The sequence below is a fragment of the Bactrocera oleae genome, chromosome 5 (genome assembly GCF_042242935.1).
Source record: "Bactrocera oleae isolate idBacOlea1 chromosome 5, idBacOlea1, whole genome shotgun sequence".
Lineage (NCBI taxonomy): Eukaryota > Metazoa > Arthropoda > Insecta > Diptera > Tephritidae > Bactrocera > Bactrocera oleae.
The window spans coordinates 59,695,572-59,713,524 of record NC_091539.1 but is presented as its reverse complement, the minus strand read 5'-3'; the positions used below and the strand labels follow the sequence as shown (position 1 = coordinate 59,713,524).

The 17,953-nt window shown below is 38.0% G+C and overlaps 1 protein-coding gene across 1 annotated transcript in view; it reads left to right on the top strand.

Annotated features, from left to right (window-relative positions):
• Positions 1 to 17,285, top strand: part of LOC106625318 (platelet binding protein GspB) — a 36,844-nt gene extending 19,559 nt beyond the window's left edge. The window contains exons 2-9 of the mRNA XM_036376039.2: positions 3,449 to 3,884; positions 8,914 to 9,084; positions 12,085 to 12,377; positions 13,678 to 14,060; positions 14,146 to 14,497; positions 14,562 to 15,161; positions 15,775 to 16,494; positions 16,586 to 17,285. Coding sequence (XP_036231932.2) covers positions 3,449 to 3,884; positions 8,914 to 9,084; positions 12,085 to 12,377; positions 13,678 to 14,060; positions 14,146 to 14,497; positions 14,562 to 15,161; positions 15,775 to 16,494; positions 16,586 to 17,113 — 3,483 coding nt within the window. The 3' untranslated portion in view covers positions 17,114 to 17,285. The remainder of the gene's footprint in view (positions 1 to 3,448; positions 3,885 to 8,913; positions 9,085 to 12,084; positions 12,378 to 13,677; positions 14,061 to 14,145; positions 14,498 to 14,561; positions 15,162 to 15,774; positions 16,495 to 16,585) is intronic.
• Positions 17,286 to 17,953: the final 668 nt, after the last annotated feature.

The window sequence follows — 17,953 nt, the reverse complement described above, 5'->3', positions numbered from 1 at the left end:
TTTCCGAGTTCTCTTAAGTCAAGAAAATATGATATAACCTTAAATGATGAAAGTATCGTGAGCCCATGCAATCATTAAAAGGTCAAGTTAATACCATAAGTAAAATGCTAGTATTTACATTTTCTTTCCACCGAAAGCGGCAATGTAGACTTATTGATAAATTATGTAATTGAAAGGCTTTTCGCATTTCATCTTCATTCTGTTTTATGCAAATACAATTATATATTATAAACAAACTTAATATATATTATATGATTGTATGCGTATGAACAAATATAATATATACCATATGTATGCATGCATGTATGCACTTATAACAGCATGACAATCATTCAAGTCAAGTAACTGCAAATAAAGTTAAATATTTAATGGTGAGGGGGATGCAAAGCGCAGTCACCAATTCAACGACAATTCAAAGCAAATAGTAGAAACATTAGAGCCAAGCCACTTTGCAATCCCTTTTCATGTACACGGAGTCGAACAAAAATGGCAGAAAAGTAGTGCAAAAAAGTTTTGACCAACACGTTTAAGCCATTATATTGGTGTATAGTATATATACATATATGTATGTATGGCTGTACATATGTATGAGCTTTGCAAGACAAGTAAAATTTGTATGAGTGTTGTATGTATGTATATCGACGTGTGCCTTGTACAATAGTTTGGCTGGCACATCGCTCACACCGCATTTCTCACACGCTCCAGAGGCGTATTTGTTGCCATTCATCCGCCTGCTAAACGAAATGTCGTACAATGACTTCAGCGCGTTCTCAGTTACGAACGCACATACCATATATATATACATGCATACATTTGGTATATTCGCGTTGGCGGCCGTAACAGCGCTCCCATTGTTATCATCAACATCGCCCTCGCCGTTACATTGTGTCGCAGAGTAACACCATTAGAGGGGCCTGGCCGCCGTCAAGTAACAGCGAAGAACATCAAAAATTCATACGACTGTAATTGCCTGACAGGAAATCCTAATTTTCCGGTCACAGATGCCTAACAACTAACACTTAAGCAAACATTGGCAAACACAACATTAAAGTTATTTGTTTGTATGCGAGTATTAGTATATGGTATAGGGTATGGCGGGAAAGGTGGCTCACTTTCTTGTCGTTAAAACAATGAAAAATCGAAACTCTCACAATGTTTTTGATCCTACCAATGTTAGAGCTTCGCATTCCAGAATTACCCAACTCTTTGATACTTAAATATAGATCTTCGGAAAATATGAAGTTAATAGAAACTTGTCGCTCTCACCTTTGCATTTTTTCAAGATATGGTTTATCTCGAAAGAGACACGTATCATATCTTGCATATCTTGATGTGAATCTGTAAATGTGAGATCTCACAAATCTTAAGTCCTCTCCGAATAGTTTAATTTGATAAAAATATTTTCACTGACTGCATAACATAAAGAGTTTCGATAATGGCATTGGAACAATGCTTCAAAAATTCAATAATGCTTATTAAAAACATCTTCCGACTTATAACATTGTTAATTGAAATTCAACATGAAATATGATAACCATGTACTTACTCCACTAAAAAATTAAAAAAAAAATTATGCTAGAAATTGTTTAAGAACTCTTATCGGCAATTTTGGGTTATATTAAATACTGAAAAGTCATCCACTATATATTTATTAGACACTAAATTTTGGTGATTGGTACATACAGCTGTGTTAAATGAATAATGTCGTCATATAAGCTTTAAAATGGAAGTCAGTTGGTACGAAACGATCGGATAATGATCGCCTGATTCCTTCGATTTAATTGGAGATTGGAGGAAAATAGAGTTTCAGAGCTATACCAATAATGTCGCCTACCTAAATAATTTCATTTTCAAAGAAATGGCGTAACATGATTTTTGTTGCATTTTTTCAATATTCTGAACATGCGTTGGAAATCTGCCCTTGTGCGTCGTTTCCAGTATAAGTCATTCATTTGAAGCATAAAAAACAAAAATTTTCTACCCAAATTTGTCGAGCTTTGCGCCTAAAAAAGTGTTTTTGTGGGAAGCTCTTCTTCATTACTTTAATATAAAGAAAACCTCAGCCGAAAGTCATCGTATACTGGTGGAAGGTTATCGTGAACTTAGAAGGCAAAGAAAAAGTTTGGAGATGAGTAAGTGGAAGCATTGCTCGACGAAGATTGTTGCCAAACACAAGTTAAGCGCGCAGAATCTTTGGGAGCCACCTAAGCAACCATTTCAAAACCTTTAAAATCAGCAGAAAACATTCGAAAGCAAGTAGATTGGGTGCAATATGAATTGAAGCCAAGACGTTGAGAGATTAGAAATGCTGCTTGAACCCTACTCAAAGTGTTTTTGCACCGAATTTTCATTGGTGATGAAAAATGGAACAATGTAGCTCTGTATTTGGTGGCATCAGAAGGGCGTGCTCTATGATTAGCTTCTAAAACCAGATGAAATCATTAGTGGGATAATAACTCATCAAATTTAAGCAAGCGATTGCCGAAAACCGTCTAGAACTTGCAACTAAACAGAAGGCAATAATTTGCCGTCTTGGCTAAAAAACTATTGAAAAACAGCGGCTGGGCGGCTTTGTCTCACCCGCTTTATAATAGCGCAAACCTTGCCACTTCTGACTACTATTTGCTCCGGTCGACGCAGAACGCCCTTTCTGAAATATGGTTAACAACAGAACTGGATATATTATATTTTAGACCCAATATTATTTGATAGTATAGTTTTGGTATGGATTTATATTAAGGTTAAGTAATACATCATTTTTTGGTATACAAATTGAATTCTTAGTGTTTCATTGAGTTTGACATATCTTTCAATAGATCACTCAAAAAGCTATTGTAGTCTAGTAAAAGCTGCTGCTACAAATGTTACAACAAATATTCTTGCGCTGTTTTAAAGAGGAATTTCAGTTTTGAAATCACACGTAGAATCATTATTGTTCTCATGTGTTTAGATTAAAGGAGCAACAACTTTCACACCTACTAATAAAAAGTTTCTTATCGGGTCAGACCCTATATCCCTTAGAACGATGCCAACACCAGACGAGTGAACCTATTTAGATATTTAGAAGATTTCAGAGAGAGAAGCATTCAGAGAAAGAGATATAAAATTTGAATTTTATAAAACAATAAATAATTAAAGAAGAAAACTGTAACTGTAAATTTGGGGCTATTAGTGTTAACAAAGGCATTTATAGAGACAAGTGAATTTATTCTGATTTGGATTTAAATATACAAGTAACTTATTGACGAGGTTTCAGACATTTTAGGTAGTTTTTAGATTGCTCGACATCCCAATTACCTTCATATTATTATAATTATATATATATACAAGTATACATATATACAATAATAAAATATATATTTTTATAAATTTCCTTTATTTATTAACTACACTTTAATATTTTAACATTATAATCACATTTCGTTGTCGCCTTTTTTCTTTCTGACAGAGTCCCAAATATGCGCCACCGATTGAGTTCGTTGACGAGGCCGCACTGAGCCCACCCGACGGCTACAAGGACAATGGCTTGAAGAATTCGCTCGGCGGCGCGCTAAGCGGTCACATTTTCGGTGCACAGCATATTCAACAGCTGCAGGTCATACAGCGATTGCAGCAACAACGCGCCGCCATGTTGGCTGCGCGCAACAACAATCAGATTCCGCCACCGCCGCCACCAGTTGGCAGTGCAACGCTCAGCCAACATCATCAACATCAACAGCAACAACAGCAGCAACAAATAGCGCAGCAAGCGCAACAACTCCACCAACAACAGCAACAACATCACCAACAGACGCAACAACATTCGCCTGACGACGACTCGCTTGGCGTTTGCACCGAGTGCGCCGAATGTGCTGAGTGCGCGGCCAAGCAGCTCCAGGATACAGGTAAATACAACAATCTAACTAATCACTTTACACTCCACTCTTTGCCCAGCAATTCTAGCCTATCGCATTACTATTTTACGCTGTACACTTCTTTTTTTCTTCTTTTGTTGTTGTTGTACAAACACCTGTAAACCGAAAGGTGTCTGTGCCGTCGCAAATCACCGGATGTTGTGCACACGAGCGCACCAACACCAGTTGAGTCTTTCTGCTATCTGTGTACATGTATGTATGTGTGTGTGTGTGTGTGTGTATTTTTAATGGAAGTTCGAGCATGTGGTTAAGTTAGAAACCTGCGGTGACAATGCAATTAGTCTGACTACATTCAGCCGACTTTGTTGGCAAATTATGTTATGCCATTGGCTGGCAGTGCTGCACACGAGAAGCACTCGACTTTGTTAGCAGGTCTCCCGCCGCATTAGCAATCGAGTCGCTCAGTCTAGTCTGTGATTATTGTGCGCTGGCTGCTTCGGTGGCTGCGCCCACACCGGCAGTTGGGCGCACGGGCTGCTGCACTTCCTACGTTGACGTCTGCTACGGTTAGAAGCGTTGCCAACTGGCTGGCAGAGGTGAATGTACAAGTGGCTCGGTATTTCAATTAATCGCAAATTATGCCGTTGAATTTAGGTGTTGTTGTTTTTGTTGTGCTCTTTGCTCACATCACAAGCAGCGATAAATGAATACTGAATTTGGCCATAACAGCATTCCGCTGTTGTGGGAATAATTATATTTCAAGTTTTTTCGATGGAGAGCGCAGTTCAAACGCTCACTGGAGACCGGTTGTAATCTATTTTAAATATAATGCTCGAGTATTTTAATTTTGCTTTTATTTTATCCGCTGGCAACATTGGCACTGATAACGAAAAGCCAAGTATTTTATAATCGAATTTTGGAATTTTGTTTGGCATATTTAGCTTTAGGCGAATAATATTTCATAATTATAATACAGAAACTATTATTTTATGATGTTGCCCACCTGAGTTAAAAGTATTAGACATTAAGAACCATCACTACACTGCATTCTTTCACATAGAGCATTATTTTGAGTCTTGCATTTAAGAAGGCATAAAAACAGAGTTGCCACTCTGGTTAGATTTCTAAAGAAATTTCAATTTAAAATAAAAATATATGGGTTCAATTTGTTATATTTAAAACAAACAAAAAATGCAAACACTGCTCTGAAGTCTGCAGAGCTGACCAACTCTGTAATAAAGCTGAAGTATTGTACTGGTAAATAGAAATAGAGAAGTCTAGCTTGAGCTTGGCGTGTTGTTATGCTTATGAGCGCCGCCATATGTTCAATGAATGCTATGAGTAGCTTTTTTAAGAAAGAAATAGCCCATGGGTTTATCTATCCAAGGAAAAAGTAAAAGTATTAGTAGATCTCAAAGTTTTTGACGTTGCTGTTGTTGCAGCCGCACAAATGCTGCTTAGTCGTTGAAAATAGAAGGCGTACATCGATGGCCATTTCGATGAGTTTAGAGCATAAGAAGAGATATGATATAAGATTAGATGTGCAAATTCAAAGGACCATGCAAAGATAAGTGGTTTGTGTTAGGCGAGGACTTGTTGCTTCTAGGACATATGTATATTTGGTATAAAGAGGTCAAGGCTGGTTAATTAGATGTTGAACTTATTACAGTATCCAAACGGAATTTTTGAAGTTTTGTACTGGCACTTTAGTGAATCTATCGTTTCTATATATATTATACTCGTTTCAAGTGTATGATATTAACAGAATGTAATATTACTTGAAGACTTTTTAAATGCTTTTCATGTTAATCGAAGCGCAGGTATGACGACATAACAGCAGAAATATGGGAATAATGGTAATATTGGAGTTTACTGGAAACTTTTGCTTATACGATAGTCAAATATTTTATTGCGTACATATCTCATAGCAAATACATCTATGTATATACTCGTGCACTAGTGTAGTACCATTTTAGGCGCCTAAACGGAAAACTTTTTGGGAAGCATATTTACCAATAAAAATTCTCATGTACTTATATATCTTATATAGTATCTAACAACTTTTTTCGCTTTGACCTTGTGTTGACCCACACAAAGTTGGCTGCAGTTAATTTCGGTCGACTGACATGAATAGATTTGCGCAGCATCATTGTTTCGCTTCTATTATAAAATAAACAAATTGACGTTCACTAATTGATTGATTTATGATTTGCGCATAGCAGTGAATGCTAACAACAACAAATATGGCGCTTGCAAACATAGAGTAAGTTAAAGACATATAATATATAGTGATCTAATGTATGTAAAAAGTGAGGAAAAAGAGTTGCCAATCTGTGCAAATAAATTTAGTTACGAAAGTAATTCGAATTGTATTTAGAATGTAAAAGTTTAGGGCGACTTGAGGCTGTTACAAAAAAAATTTGGTTACTGCAAAATTAGCAATAACTGAAATAATTAAATTTAAAACTATTAGTCTTAGAAAAGTCAACAAATTTTCTGTGCGCCAAATACTGTATACCTTTACCTACCGGTATACCTTTGAGAAAATTGTCGCGCTTGGTTTGGTGTATGCAAGTGTCAAAGTGTAAATTGCGGTTAGAAACCATATTAATTATCCCTTATAATAATTTAAGTATAGAGGAAATTTAATTTTTAGTTAGAGTTATAGTTTTGTGAACAAAAATATTAACGAAATGTGCTAGTAAAGAAGTTAAGTTCACTGAAAGTGGATTAGTTCTGATGCAGAACATTCAAATATGAAATAGCGTGTACATTTTATGCATTTTTTAAGTGCGGGACATGCGTGTTTCCTTTTATTTCGACCATCTCATGCTTCATTGCGCTTTTAACCCCTTTTTTATAAGCCAGCGCAGTAGCAGAGTGTTTCATTTTACCGTTTACTTATTATTTTGTTCAAATTTGTCAAATTCTAACCTCAAATGACTTTGAAAAATTTTGCCTAAATAACAGCGCAGTAAAACAATTAGTAATATGCTAGAAATCTAGATTAGTTTAATACCAAACTCTTTTTCTTACTTAAAAGAGTCCCTTGAACCTATCGAGGTTGCTTTTTTTTTATCACAATTGAGAATCGAATCCTTTTAAGTAAATAATCTAAAATGGTAAAGGTTAGTCACAACTTCCTTTAAGGTGCATATAACGCATCAGCAAGTCACTAAAAACGCTTTTTTTTTGTGACTTTTTTTTAAGAGGCATTTTATTTAATATAAACAAAAAATGTGCCTTTTAGAAACATATGTACTTTAATAAACGGCGATTTTTTTTGAAAATTTTTGGGTTTTCTTAATCCCGTAACCGGTCTCCAGGAGGATCTCCGAAAAAAGATGTCTGGAGGTGAGGAAGATTTTCTAAAAAAAATTATATCAAATTCAAAACCCAAAAAATTTTATTAATTCTAAAGATGAATACAGGTAACGATCGAAGGACTAGTCAAAATTTTGAGTTTTGACAAAATAGGGGCTTTTCCTAAAAAAGTTCAGAGTGGCTTAAAAAATCGAAATTATTAAAAAAATCTTATTTCTTCAAACATCTGAATAATATATATTTTAGAAAGTCGTGTGGAAATTTGAAAATTTCAAGTTGTTCGGTTCAGCCGTTTCAGAGAAGTATTCCTTACCAACTCTGAGAACAGCGTTTCTAAAAAAGAACTCGTTTAAATTTTGGAACATGATTACTTTCAGTTAGAAAATTTTTACCAAATACGCTCATATTTCCGAAACAATTTTTTCGATCAACCTCAAATTTTCGCAAGATACTCCCAAATATATGTAAGAACCTTCCAACCCAGATACCGCAGCTTCTGTTGTGTATGTGTGGCCTGGCGTTGTTCTTAAAGCTTCCTTGAGTACTTCAGCTAAATCATTTTATAGGATATGAATACTATCGCGTATATAAACGCACACAGATACGTCCAGTTGTAAACAGATATGTAGCTATATGGGAAAGAATAATTTTACAAAAACAAAAAGAATTAATGAAAAGCATACACTCCCGTGAAAAGTACTGCACTTTATGCGGGAATGTCAAAGTGAAGTACATGCAAACACATACATACGAGTACATGTATGTATATACAAATCTGGCTTGTATGTATGAAAGTAAACAGCTTGCAAGTTCATTTTTTTTAGCCTAACCCTCAGAAGCGTAAAATTGCGCTTCTGCTGCGCCGGAGTCACTCATGGCTCGAGCCAACCAAGCCTTAAAAATCATTTGCCGAAATTGCCTTAATGACGCGTAAGCCCCGACGGCCACGCCTCAACTGCGTGACATCACAGGCAGATGCCTTCAAGCAGAGTTCCGCACAGAAAAGCATTTGTATTTTTCATGTTTGATTTTTAAAATTTTTCACTTTTATATATTTCTGGTGGGGGGAAGCATAGCAACGCGTGTTCACTCAATCACTCGTTCATTGAAGCATTCATTTTCGTTTATTCCTGCGCACGTGTGCAAGCGCTAAGCATAAAAAAAATTCAAAAAAAGCGGCAATTGTATGCAACAATTAGCATTTAAACTGTAGATATATATGCATATATGTAGATATACATACATATGTATATATCTAGGCATGTGTGTACATACACATGTATGTGTGTGCACTTAGAGGGGATGTTACAAATTTGAAATATTCAGTCAGTCAGTTGTGCATCCATCAATTGCAATAGCAATTTCATTTTGAAATGTTTTATTGTTGTATAATTACAACAATACTATGACACATTCGGTCTCTTTTTAAACCTCGAATTAATTGTAAATATTTAGACAACCACCACCAATTTTATTTTTAAACACGCTAACATTCTTTAGATATTTACATGTCGATTTTTCATACACACACACATTTATATATACCTTATATATATATATATATATAAAGACACATAAAAACACATATTCATTAGCAATACCTTTAAGCTATACATACATATGTACAAATGCGTGCATCAGCCACTGATTGTGTCACAACTTTTGATTTCACCTATTCATGTTTTTTTGTTGTTGTTGTTCTTTCGCTTTTTTTCGCGCTCGTATTATATCGTAGAATGCACTTCGCCACAATGCCAAGAGGAGCTCACCCCACTCGGCGTGTCGGCCGTTGCACTATTGCCATTACACACCAGTTCACCCGAACGTCGCATCACACAGAAAGAAATCATCGCCGGCGAAGAGCGTCCCAAATACGTTCTACAATCGCAGTATAAACCATCGCCAGGTATGAAATGAAATATGACCTCTCTCCTACTTACCTAACTGTAGTTATATGCCATATATAATATGTATGTATATTGTATATGTATTCGTAGCATACTCGTACATTGCTATTTATTTGGTATACCTATATGTATGTAAATATGTCATATATATTTAGACACCTATGCATAATATGCTTTGCTTCGCTTTGTACTTGTATTTGTTGCTATTAGGTGCTTTCATTTCAATTATCATACGTACCTTTTGCTTTATTATTACTGTTATTTGCGCGCTGATTCACTAACACAGTCGCATGCATTGTCGTTTGCAGTGAGTGCGAAATATTTGAGTATAATCGGTAAAAAATTTACCTTAAATGCTTTCGATCACAATGAGGTTAAGTTAAATAGAGTTGGAGGAACTGAGTATTGAAGTACTTATGGGTTCGTACTGAGCAAGTTATAAACCAAATAAATATCAGTTCTATAAAATCCTCATATCTAAACTGCTTCATTTATATTTTCTAAAATTTTTTTTTTCATAAATGTAATTAATTCGAAGACAATGCTTGCGAAACTTAAAATAAAAACACCGAGAAACTTTTTTGCTTAAAGTTATATACTATTATTGCTTCCATTCATGGAAGACTAACTCTCAAAAATATTTAAAATATCCATAAACAAATATTAAATGCAAACCCGAAGTGTTTTAAGACCTACAACTGATTTAAGTTTGACAATGAACCCATATTCCATCACTTAATTCTGGTATACCTAAATTGTTTTGTCGCTAGACCCCCTAAAGTGTCGCCAAATAAGTAATACCTATATCGTAAAAAGAAATTCATACTCACTTTTTTGTATTAAATTGAACGGTTTTATTTAGCATAATTGGAATGAACCGATTTAGGTCAAATATGCGCCGTTTTGTTCGATAACTTGTTGCATTTCGCAGGCAATTTCGTAATGCCACTTTCATAGAAACCATCGTCCCAAGTGGGGGATGCTAAGTCGACTTCCACAAGCTGCTCTTGAAGCGAATCTCTCACCAGCAAAACCATTCGCCATAGACAGGAACAGACAGCAATCACTTGGTGTCAGGTCCAAACTATAAGGTGGATGCATAAGAACCTATTAAACCAGCTCTCAGAGCTTCTGGCGAGTCGCTATCGATGTGTGCTGCCTGGCGTTGTCCTGATGGCATAAAATTTCTCCCCTATTGGTCAAAACTGGCCGCTTCTCTGCGATTGCTTCCTTCAGACGGTTCAATTGTTGACAGTACAGGTACAAATTAACAGTTTGACGGTAGCGAAGCAGCTTACAGTGAATGAATCCTTGCCAACCCCATCAAACACATATGTAACAAAAACCTTCCAAATCAACAATCGTGGCTTTGCCAATGTTTGGGCCAGCTTACCGCATTTTGAACACGATCGTTTTTGCATGACGTTCTCGTAAGTGAGCCACTAGTAACCACCGATTCAGAAATTATCTATTTTTGCTTTAACTCGAGTGTCATCCATATATCGAGGTTAATTTTGCATCCAGCCTTATTTAAATGATTTCAAACGATTTGCTGTACAAAGTTTAGCTCATGTTCTATCGAAACAGTGTTTTCATGATAGTCGGACTCGACGATTTCCGTTATTTTATCGATATTTTCGACATTTGGCCTTTCAAAGTGTGGTGCATCTTTAAGCTCAAAATTAACGGAACGGAAACGACGAAAGCAAAATTGCGTAGAATGACTCATAATCTTCAAAATCTTCACATTTTCAGCCGACTGGTTTGTGTTTTCGCCTTCATCGAAGAAAAACTGTAAAATATGGCGTATTTTCGCTTTGTGTCCCGTTTTTGACGCCTGCTCAAAGAATACTGAGTCAAGCAATTACAAAACTGCTTCAGAAGTTTTTTTAATACGAAATTTAATCTTTCTATACAACGCTGCGATACATAGTATAATTCAAGCCATCCGAATGATTGATGATCTCTGATCTGTTTGATTAGTTTTCGGCACGCATACCTGAATAGTTACCTATTTGTACAAATAAAACCTTAAGTTAATAAAGCATTCCTCAAAAATCATAACCTCTCTTTATTTATAACACAAATAATGCATAAATCGGAGTGTGGGTAGAAGAAGAATTGAACTATAATTTGCATTTTGGCAAACTTAATTGAGTTACACTATAATTTTCGTTAGCTTTGCTTTTTAAACCGACGCTTTTTGTTATAGAATAATGCGCGATTTCATGAACATGTTTAATTTCCATGCTGTAAATAAGCGCATAAGCATTAGCATACATACGCATACGCATACGCATAAACATAGCGCATAAACCATTCAATGAAGCATTCATAACAGAGTTGCATTCCCGATTTCGCATTACGCATTATGCATACCGCAATCAACTGCATGAGCTGAATACATACATACATACCTGCATACATGTAAATATGTATAACTAACGCGCTTTTCACACCCAACATACATACGTACATATGTAGTGCTAATATTTGGTATGTAGATATTCGTAATGTTTGTATGTATGTAATTCTCATTATGCTGCCAAATCACATTTGTGGGGGTAATCTGCTACATATGCATCACTACTACCAACCAAAACCACTGTCGGCGACGTGGTGAACTCGCTTTGCGCTCATATCTGCGTCTTTACAACGCAACGCCATTTATGCGCCTCTAACCGAATACCCAACTGTACTAACCGAACTAACCAATTTTCAATTAAAAAAAAAAAAACCAAAATAACAATAATATAACTTCCTTACTAACACAACAACTACTAACAAAATGTATTTGAAAAACAAAAACAAAAAAATAAATAAATATGTCGTACATGTATTTGTGCTGTAATTATGTTGTAATCGTTAATCGTAAACATACCTACATATTTGACTTGAACGCATATTATGTAATAAAGTCAAAGATAGAAAGGATAATCGTTTGAATGCCAAGAAGAATAAACGTTTTGTTGTTGAAACTATTACCACTATGACCACAGTAACGGAGCGGCGCATTGTGCGTGAAGCCAGCGAGGACGTAACGGGTGCCACTGATCTCTTGCCACCAGCATTACCGGCCAAACCCGGTGCCATTGTGGCCGCTGCTACGGGTCAGACAATGCCACCACAACAACAGCAGCAGCAACAGCAACCACAACAGCCGTCAGCTGTGGGCGGTGAGGTGTATGATGAGGAGAAACCGCCACCCATACCACCAAAAGAGTCGTCACCCACACAAATTAGCGGTATTCTGAAGGGCGGTAAATTGTGGAAGCAGGATTCAATGTCACAGGTAAGAATGCACAGTTTACGTTGGAATATTTCTAAACGTTATGTAATTGCCTTTCTAGTTTTTATTTAAAAAAGCGTAGCTTGGTTAATAATACATGAAGCTATAATATTTAATTAGTGCAATACGAAATCCTGTTAGAATCGATATTAGTGAGGATAATACATATTCTCAAAACACTAAAAGCTTTTAATTCCCTGTTTTGGGTCTTTGCATAGATACTCCAAAAGTCGAGAAAACTCGAATGAACACCAAAGCTATAACTGCCAACTATTCAAAGTTGTTTCTTTTAAGGACGTCAGCAAGCGGAACAAAAGATATATACTAGAATTTTAATAAAAGCATAGCTGCAGTAAAACCTTTAAATCTGGTATGAAGTTGTGTATACACGACACTATCCAGCTTGGTTATTTTTACAGGAACTAATGACAAGAATAGGAGGAGTACTTCTTCTTTTTTATAAAAATTGACACCAAGTCAAAGAACCGCTTGTATTCAAGTTCTTTTCCACGCGGTCTTTCGTTATACATTGCCAACAAGGAAAAATCTATAAGACTTTCGCAAAATTTTTCTCTCGAATACTGTCGAAGGTAACAATATATTGGATAATCTGTCATTGTCTATAAGCTACATCATTACGATCAATATTATGAGAGTTCACACGACAGTCGGGACTTTTATCCGGACTTTTATCCGGCCAAGGGCTTTCAACTCGTCAGCATTCCAGATTCAAAAGGTGATATTGTTTTCGGAACCAATCGGATGAATATGCTTAGACCTTCAAAATTAAGACTGTCAACCGTGTCATGTGACTTTACAATTTATCAGTATCTTCTTCCTAACTCTAATTTTCTATATTGTTGTTACCAACAAGACTGTGTAAAGAAATATTTTTGGAATTCCTTATGCGCCTTTGAAAACGGTAAAAAGTGTAAGAAAAGCATAGCAGCCTCATTGATCGGAAAAAGGAAGGGGAGCAGGGTCGTTGAATTTTTAAGGGTTTAAATGTGTTAATCTCGATTTCCGCGTAAACTACGAGTATGCCTATGTAAAGAGTTATACGGCAAAATTGTAGGTAATGAATAGATGTACAACGTTTGTATGAACTTCTTTATCACATAACCTCGAAATTTGTGTGAAAAATTAAAATAACCAAGTACCCGTTTTTTTTTTGTTTTTGTCTTTTTTATATCTTTATTTCTACTTTAAATTCTTTTATTCTAGGTATAATATAGCTTTAAAATTCGTTAATATCTTTTTCGTTCTTCTTTCAAAACACTTAAACGTACCTTTCATCTTTCAGTCGGATGACCAAAACAATACGACATCTGAAGATGAGGGCGGCACTACAAAGCGTTCGGTACGCTTCGTTACTGAAGATTTGGCTGGTGACGGCGAGGGTCAGACAACTGGCGACGCCGCTGAAGGGGAGAATCAGATAAACGAGCTCATACCGATCAAGAAACATTCCACATTATTCAACAACGCATTACGTCCCAATTCCGCCGTACGCCAGTTGTTCCCAAGCGTCGCTCACCAAACACCGGTGCTGACTTCGGAAGCATTACGCGCATTCGACGAGTCTAAGCGTGCTGGTTGTTTGGTGCCAAATCTGCCCGGCTGTGGTGATACGGATACCATAAGACGTAGCATTGAACGTAATATATTGCGACGATCGTTGATCAAGTGAGTGGCTCACTTTTTTTTTTTATCTCTACCTTCCTTTCTTGCTCTCTTACTCTATTTAATAAACGTATTTTGCTTGCACTAGGAAAAAAGCTGTAAAATCCGATATTTCACTCGAAGAACGTATCAAACAGCTAACCTGTGACATTGATGAAACGAATGAGGATAGCGCTGCAGAGAACGGCGATGAAGAAAGCTCGAAGCTGGCTGCGGAAGCCAATTGTGAATTAACACATCGTGGCAGTCCCATGGGTGAAGAAAATCCACAAAAGTTTGCTAACGGCAACAGCGATAAGAGTTTCTCACCCAGTTCATCGGTGTCGAGCTCATCAAGCGGTTCCTCGGCCTACAAAAAGATTTCTGACATTTTTAACCGCGACAAGAAGCAAGACAAAATACTGGAGATGGAAGAAAATCCAATAGTTATAATACCTCAGGTATTGCTAACTGCCTTTTTAACATACAAAAACAAAATTTGCTCACAATCCCCTCTCAATATAGGAATGCCGTTGTCCGGCCGCACCCGATCTTGGTATGGGCATACAAGTGCCCGTTGTTCACACTCAAATACATCGCACACCACCACGTCAAGTGGAGCCGAAACGCCAATTCCTCTCCACTCTAGCACCGTTGACCGCCTGTGTGGCTGGCAACAAAGACGACTTATCTTCCTATTACACCCTGGCTGCTGCCCATCACAGCGGCCATGCGGCCAACAATGCACAATTTGCCGAATTCAATTTGGCCGGCGCCAATTTATGTGAACAAGTTGGCGTGACACCGGCTGGTGGTATTGGTGGTGGTCCTGATGAGGTACGCAAGGTGGCACCAGATGTCATTGCCGGCACACCGGGACAAGAGCAACAAGATGAATTGGCCGCGTTTGCACAGCAGGAGGCCAATCGCACGGAAAAGATTAAAAAGCGCTACACCAACGAGAACTCCAACAATAGCTCTGATGATGATGAGCAAAATGATTATGGCTTTAATAAGCGCCCATCGGTGCGTGGCATCAAACCGAAATTCAGCTCCACCAATGAGATTTTACAGCAGATGCAGGAGCAGTTGAATCAGCAGATGCCCAGCGTCGCAGTGGGGCAGGTAAGGAAGGGGATAAAATTATTCTCGGGAAGAACTAGAAGCATATGGTTTTTAAGAACTATGAATTCTGTCAAAGAAAAAGTTAGGGAAGCTAGGTATTTGAAAAATTTTGGAATAAAAGGGAGACATTTCTTTTCAGAATGATTTACTCTTCAGGTCCATGTCTACAGCTATGTTCACACCCCCGTATCTATCCGTAACCTTAATTAAAGGGTTTGTTGAACATAGACTAAAGTCATACTTTTAGTTTCCGGTTAGATTAGTTAGTTAAAAAATAATCCAGCATTTTTAAAATATGTTTGAGTAATGCTGAGCGGCCTTCGGTATTCTATTATGATATCCGACGTATAATTTTATGGTGCCGCTTCCGGTATTGCATCTTTAGCAGTTCCCTATCTTTTAAAGATTAATTTCAAATATGTCTAAATATAACTTCTAAAAATTATCTTCAACATAACCTATTGTTTTGTCAACATCTCATTCAGACTACAGCGTGTAATAAAAGGCTGGTAGTCTATAAAGTATAAAGCAATTCTAAATAAAAATATCGATGGCTTTTACTCTTTTTTTTAACTATTGTAAAATATATAATACCCTCTTCACCCTTTTGCAGCCCGTCAACCAAGCAATCAAGAGCTACACGCTGCCAAAGCAGGCCTCAACCAGTTCCATGACTAAGCAGATCTCACAAAATCCATCTCCACAAAATGTGCCACATCCTGTGAATGTTGTACAGCAGCAGCAGCAGCAGCAACAACAACAACAACAACAGCAACAGCAACAACAACAGCAAAGCCAGCAGCAACAGCAAGCACAGCAGCCACAACCGCCTTCCCAGGTGATGGTGGGCCAGCAACAGCAGCAGCCGCAACAACAACAACAGCAGCAACAAACACAAGCCGTTCAAATGCAGGCCAACACAATCGCCCAACAACAAACGGAACAACGCACCTGGAGTTTCTACACGGAAGGCGGTGCTGGCGAGCAGCAACGCTTGCCCATCGAAGGTGCCGGCATGCAGCAGGCCTACTACCAGACACTACCAGGCGGCGCTATGTTCCGTCAAACGATTATGCAACAAGGTCAGGACGAGGCGGCTATGATGTATGCAGCGCAAAATTGCCAAAGTGTCACCGCCATCGAACAACAACACTACGGCCATTATGCACGCAGTCCGACACGACGCCCGGAGTCACCGCCGCCACTGCGTAATTACCATCAAACAATGGTGTTAATACCGTACAACGCACAGACGTACTCACAATTTGCCGCCAGCAATATAGACCCGAAGGTGGCGCACATACAACGCCAAAATATACTGGAATACCAACAGGTGTGCACTCAACCACCGTCAAATGACGAATTGTTTACACACTATTATTATGTCACACGCTAAATCCATTTGCCATTTGCCATATTTGCAGGTGACTCAGCAGACCATACGCGTACCCATCGGCTATGCGCTGCCCGGCATGCAACTGCACGTAATGGCCGGACGCGGTCATGCCGCACACTATGCGCAACATGCACAGCAAGCGGTGGGCGTTGAGGCTGCCACAGCCGCAGCAGCAGCCGCCCACCAATCGCATCAACATCCGCATCCACCGCATCCGCGCATAATGGCGCAGCGCTATCAGTTCGCGCAGGAGGGCAATATACCCGGTTTCAGTGAGCGCGGCGTGCCTGAGGGCGCGGCAGCGGTGTCGCATACCGATTGTCACAGCATGGTGTCACCAACCGCTAGTCAAGCGACAACTGTGCAACAACAAATGCAACAACAACTGCAACAGCAGCAGCAATTACAACAGCAACAACAATTACAACAGCAGTTGCACCAGCAGCAGCAGCAGCAACAACAACAGCAACCAGCACCACCGAATGCGGTACAGCAACAACAAACTGCCGCAGCCGCCGCCGCTCAAGGTTCCGTCTATTATGCAATGAATGTATGACCCGCGGCCGATTAGTCGGCACCAACGGCGGCGGTCATTGTGGAGCGCCGTCAGTGTCAACGCGTCGAAATGTCGTCGGTACAGCTGAGCACACGGTAAACTGCAATGACGGGAGATGGGTAATTATAATAACGGTAAAAGTACGGGTAATTGCTAGCGCACACACACATACATGCATTATGTATTAGCTGTGTGTGTTTGTCAGCGCCACCACAATGCAGCGGGTTGAGGTTATGTATATTAGCATGAAAGCATGCATGTAAACAACAACAACAGCAACGAGGGAATTTAATTAGAAATGATTTAGAGTTATTAGTCATAGTGAAGTGAACATTTATGAATGGCTTACATAATATACTAGTACATATATATGTAGGTCTGCATAAATATGTACTTACTTTAGATTTTAAATATACATATGTATGTATTTATGTATAAACAAAGTAACGGCGGTACTGGTCAGCTGATGAACGTGTCATATTCCATTAGAAATGAAAGCTTCCATTTAATTGCAAATTGATGACAGCAATTTTTAGAAGTAATTAATAACAGAATGTTTTTAAAATGCTAAAACTGTAAAGCAACACTGGGCAACAACATTTTTATTTTTCGATAATTACTGCTGTTTACTTATATACTGAGCTTATGCAACAACGCGACTTTCATACCCTGTACAGGGTATATTAAGCTTGCAACGAAATTTGTATAAATAATCAGCGTAGCGAGCTGAGTCGTTTTAGCCGTAAACGTCTGTCTGCTTATACTAGAACTAGTTCCTCTGAAATTTTGTACATCTTCTTTTCGCTTCAAGGAACAGCTCATTGGGCCAAATTTTTGTAC